The 6000-nt window shown below is 32.9% G+C and overlaps 1 protein-coding gene across 8 annotated transcripts in view; it reads left to right on the forward strand.

Annotated features, from left to right (window-relative positions):
* The first annotated feature begins 4822 nt into the window (after window positions 1-4822).
* The window catches only part of LOC108693047 (zinc finger protein 189-like), a 68102-nt gene continuing 66924 nt past the window's right edge, over window positions 4823-6000 (forward strand). For 5 of the 8 annotated variants that reach the window (XM_018201702.1, XM_018201704.1, XM_018201705.1 and 2 more), the window contains exons 1-3: window positions 4823-4955; window positions 5070-5232; window positions 5689-5944. In XM_018201702.1, coding sequence (XP_018057191.1) covers window positions 4864-4955; window positions 5070-5232; window positions 5689-5944 — 511 coding nt within the window. In that variant the 5' untranslated portion in view covers window positions 4823-4863. Of the gene's footprint in view, window positions 4962-5069; window positions 5233-5688; window positions 5945-6000 lie in introns of all 8 variants that reach the window. The other 3 variants (XM_018201706.1, XM_018201707.1, XM_018201708.1) reach the window with 3 other exon arrangements.

Consider the following 6000-nt stretch of genomic DNA (forward strand, 5'->3'; position numbering starts at 1 on the left):
TATTTCGGTCAAATACATGAAATTTAAATACTTAATTAAAAGTGTCTGGAAGACTCACTAATATTTTTAATGTAACTCTTCATATAAAGTACGATTTTATGTATGCACATTGAATTTAGATCCGGCTGATTATTCAAGTCAAGCACATGGTCAAAAAAGATTCATTATAATTAATTATAGGGTCTTTCAATAGGGACGCTCGAAATTTGTTAGATCATAATAGCCATGTTGTTAAAGTAACATCTGTCAAATTTGTTGTGAATTGTTTAGTAGTGTATGGTAAATCACTATGGAAGGTCATAGTGTTGAGCAACGTGTGGAAATCATAAAATTTTATTATCAAAATTAGTGCTCCGTTCGAGAAACGTTCCGCGCAATTTCGCCAAACAAATTTAGCGATGAGGATCATTTTTGGATGAATGGATATGTGAACAAACAAAATTGTCGAATTTGGGACGATACAATCCACGCGAGATACACCAGCTCCAAATGCATTCCGAGAAAGTCACTATTTGGTGCGGACTTTGGTTTGGCGGAATCATCGGTCCGTACTTCTTCCAAAATGAAGCGGGCGTTGCCATAACCGGCGAGCGCTACAGATCGATGATAAGCAACTTTTTGTGGCCTAAAATGGATGATAAAATGGATACCGATAACATGTGGTTCCAACAGGATAGCGCTACGTGTCACACACTAAGATGGACATTCTGCACGACTGATTTGAGGGTTATCTCGCACGGCGGCGACGTGAACTGACCACCGAGATCATGCGATTTAATACCTTTAGACTTCTTCCCTTGGGGCTATCTTAAATCGCAGGTCTATACGAATAAACCGCAAACAATTGATGCTCTCAAAGTCAACATAACAAACGCCATCATCCAGCAAATTCAACCAGACCCTTTATAATTAATAATAGAACACATTCACAAATCTTTTTAATTGCACTTCAAAACTCTTTATACGAAATACAATTTTAAAATAATAATTTTTACAACCGGAGATTTTGTCCGATCATGTACATTCGAATGAAATACGTTGCCCGCGGCGAGTGCGCACCAGTTCTCCCAGTGAAAAACGCTATTAGTTTACATCGTGCACTTGGTACTATAATAACTTTCTATTGAATGATCTTAATTATAACGATACATTGAAATATATACATGATATGTTTAATTAATCATTATAATGTATACTGTACCAATTTGGTACATTATTCTTTAAATACATTGCTGAATTAAAATAATTTAATAGAAAGTTATTAGTTAGTACGTGTATCAAGTGCATGTAAACTATCACTAATATTGTATCGCTAATATTGTGTGTAGCCGATATTTTTCATACGACAAAGATTTCAAGTTTATTGATTGGCTGTATGATAGAGAGATCCGACTTCTCTTTTCAACTAATTAATACTTGAAATGCTTTGTCGTACGATAAATATAATATTGACTTATGACATATATGTATATAGTACATATATTCAAACGCATGTATATTTGCGGAAATACACTATAAATGGCGGAATCAATCGGAGAAGAGAACACTTTCCGCTTTATTCTCCCTTGATTCTCTCTGCGTGGAATCATTTCATCCTTGTCGTTTATCAACTGTTAAACAAGGACAAACGATACTCATGAACGTTGCGAGCGTTTAGTTGAACGCAGCTTCAGTTTTAGCGCTTAGTGATTCTTTAATACGATTGGTTGCTATATTTAGGTTTAACTAAGAATTAAAGGCAAGAGCCAATCATATTAAAGAATCACTAAATGCTAACTGAGAGCGTTCTTATTACGGTTCTTATTACGAGGTGAAAATTATGAGTGATCGAATTTACTAGAATTTACTAGAATATTTATAACTTCATTGGTTAACATTTCTTATTTACTTTATTGGTTAATATTTAGTAAGTTTGCTCATTTTTCATTTTGTCTAGAGAACCATAATCCTGGATCCTCATACGCAACAGCGCTTTGACACCAAACGCGGAAAAATAGGTGATAGAAGTAAATTTTACCTTCACAACAGGCTTTTCACAAATCAACGCTCTATATTAAAGCACTGTTGTCTATATAAGGATCCGGGCTAAGGATGTTTACCCATGCAGCAGAATAGCGTAACGAGAGTGGAACCAATCACAAATATTCTACACCAATTGCAATTGGTATGGAATATGTGATTCGTTCTGTTCTTGCATTATGTTATTTCGCTATATAGGTAGGTACCCTAATAAATCTCCTGAAGACTCTTATTAGAGTACCTAATATCGCGCTGGTGTGCCGGAGCCATTAGTTCGCCGTCATATAAATAGAAATTTACAGCGGAATGGAACAGCGCAATTAATTACAACTCTGCAGTTATTATTTAGCTTTTTTTCTGTGGCCTTATGGTTCTTTAGACGAAGTGAAAACAAAAATGAACAAACTCACTAGGCATTAACTCTTGCATCTATTTGGTCTATATTTTTGGATTTATTGGAATATGCCAATTAGATACAAAAATTCACTGAGCACTCAGTGAATGGTTGTAATACTGAATGCACTCATTAGTTGCGTTCAGCGGATTCAACAGTTGAGTGAGCGTTCGCTGTTAATGGTGTATTCTTTTAGATCATTCAATTAGCAGATTTGAAAGAATATATCAAAGGCTGCGTTCAGCAGCCCAGTAAACGAGAATGGATTAAAATGGATTGAAATTTTTCTATCTGAATGCATATTTTAAATAGCGAATATTAATAAATAGCGAATTTTTTGGGGATTTAATTGGATTCAATTGGATTCAATTAGATTCAATTGAATGCAATTGGATTGAAAAATTGCATTTCCTATTCAAAATTTTGAATTGTACAGTCTTCACATATATGCACAGAAAAAGCTAACATTATTTTTAGATTGAAAAGCATAGAGATATATGCTTTATGCAATTCATATAAATGAATAAAAATGCATTCAGGATTCATTTTATCATTTTGAATCAATATTTCTGAAAATCTATTTCTATTTTAATTCGTTTCAATCCATTTTCATTTGCTGGGAGAGAAAATAGATATGATTGGTTTATATATTTAGTTCTAGTGAGAAAGAACAAGACCAATCATATTAAAAAATTTTATAACAGTTGCAAAATTGCTTTTTTTATTGAACACAGCCAGCAGTAAACGAGAATGGATTAAAATGGATTAAAATTTTTTTAATGCATGCTTTACGTCCATGAAAATGGATTGAAATGGATTGGCTCTAAACTCTAATTTAATATTCGAAAAAAGATACATTCATATTTAAGGATTACAAATTTTATTTCTAAGACATTTGTAATAATTATACCTGAAATTAACTACTTCAAATTAGTATTAAAAAAAAACGCACCTTAGTGGGATTCGAACTAGGGACCTTTGGATTACCTTTTATGTTACACCATTTCTTCAATTGATAAATTTGTTATTCATTCTCTACTTCAATTACAACCAGCTAAACTAATAACAAAATTATATAGATATGTAATAAAAATATCATTTAACAGATATAATAAAATATAAACAAATTACATTATTATGAGACAACATTGAGTAAGTGTCGGATAATCTAATCTCGTTTGGCCGATGCGCGCCATGATGAGTCTAATTCGGGCTGTGTTCGACTTGGTGCGAGTGTTCACATCGATTATTCATTTTATTTCTAATCAAAGAAACAAAAGAATATACATAGCTTAATTATTTTTACGTTACACAACTTTTTTAAATTTAGTTAGATTAAAACGAAAAATTTGCTTAAATTTGAATAATTTAAGTAGCATTTATCCATTTTTAAATAAAAACTTTTTTTTATTCAATTTGAAAAACTTTTTCATAACACGATCTACAGAAATCAAAACTTTAAACTTATAGGTTTAGCTGGATCTTAAATGCTTATATGATTCTTGTGTGAATTTATATACTACTATGTAGTCTCCAGAAACGTACGCCGAAATTTTTCAATCTTGAATCGCTCTACTAAACTATCATAGTAATATTACGAGTCAATTGGCAATTTAACAAATTTTTTATGCTTGTTCTTCAAAACGATCTTAATAATGTTGATGAATAATATATTACAATCTGTAAATAATCAATTCTTATTGCGAAAAATATTACCTCGGCCGGGAAACTCGGATCTCTTGCATTCCGTGCGAGAACAGTCAATGCTATTATCTCGAGAATATGACAAGTGCCCAATTACGCACAAGTCAATCACAGCGTTAAAAAGAATAACTCTAAACTCCCTATGCAGAAATCGTTGTGATTGACAGTGCGCAATTGCACCGCTCTCCAGCGTCGCAGCCAATATGGTGGCAAGATTCTAATTCAGTTATGACTCCTACACACTAGAAACGCTTGCGCCGCTCCTACGCGGAAACGCTTGCTACGCGGCAAAATAAGATGCGGTAATCAATGACACACATTAGGAGTTGAAGGCTTATTGGCTACCGCATTATTTGTTGTGCGGCAGAGCGTTTTCGCGTCCAATGCAGAAGCCATTAGCTTTTTCTTAGGAAAACAAGTTTCGAGTGCCGCAGGCTTAAGGTCCTGCTCACAATAGAAGGAATAAGAAATTAAGAATAAAGAATAAACGATTTCAATCGATCGTATATTTCGATATGTCCGATTTCTGATAGATTGAAATTCTTATTCTCTGTTCTCTGTTCCTTTTATTGTGCGGAGTCTCTTAAAATCATTTATTAATTCCTTATTCCTGCTATTGTGCGCAGGGCCTAAAATAATACTTGAGGGCACCCAGGTAATATTTCTGAACGCAGCTATGCAACGGTTTATCGTGATCGTGCCACACTCAACACTGTGTCATTTGCGTTTCTTGTTGAAAAGCTCTCATGCTGCAGACTACCTTCTTATTGTGGGATCAGCATGTTTCTCTTTGTTTAAGACAGCGCGATCAGTGCTTATTCAACGTTGTATACACAAAGTAATGGTAAAATCTCAATAAATTTTGGCATTGTCGATCTAAATTTGTTATATAAATTCATAATATATATATTTTTTATACATTATGTCTTTTCTCGAGATGATTTAATTTCAGGATGTCATTTCACTTTACTATTAGGAACATCATAGATATGCATCTATATGATTCAACGATTTGTCGTTTGTGCGCGGCGGACAATGGTAACGAGCATCTATTCATCAGTGAGACAGGCGAATCGAATCTATGCTCCTTGGTAAATCGTTATCTGCCGTTGAAGGTAAAGCGTTGTGTTTTCGAAACGCCGGTTATACGGACTGCAACTTGATTTCCTACTCCGATTTTCATGCTTTCCATACAGTGCTACTACACTGATCAAATGTTCATCATTTCATGCATAGCATATTTAATTATCCCTTAGCTTTTTTTTTATTATGAACTCTCTCTCTCTCATGTTTCCTTTCAGTTTTTTTATTAATTGTACATATATAATGTTTTGTTTAATTAAATTTCTTGTATGGTTCATTCTTTTTCTTTCTTTAATATAGAGAGGAGAGAAAAAAGTAAACTGCACAAGATATTTACCTAAAAAAAATAGGCAATATTATTTTCATTCTATATATGAACATTAGAATATAAATTATTATAATGTAAATTATAAATTATTTATACTTATATATTAATTATGGTTTTATGATAACATATTTGTTATAAATTATAAACATATAAATTTAAGATTTATGATGATGGAAAATTACCATGTACAATTTGTCCGGGTTGTAATATCCAATTGGAAGCAACAGCGCAATTCTTTGAGTTATTGGTGGCTGGTCAATGTAAAATACGTGAATTGTGGAAACATCAAGTCGAGCAGCAGCGGAAAGCAGAACATTTGCGCAATAGAAAGGAAAATGTAGAATTTGAAGGAATGGAAATGGATACTGCAACTGATAATCAGGTTGAACAATATGAGCAACAAATGGTTATTAAAAGTAAGAATTTTTTCTTTTTTCTTGTGAAACTGTTATATTTCATATAATATTTATAT

The sequence above is a fragment of the Atta colombica genome, unplaced genomic scaffold (genome assembly GCF_001594045.1).
Source record: "Atta colombica isolate Treedump-2 unplaced genomic scaffold, Acol1.0 scaffold86, whole genome shotgun sequence".
Lineage (NCBI taxonomy): Eukaryota > Metazoa > Arthropoda > Insecta > Hymenoptera > Formicidae > Atta > Atta colombica.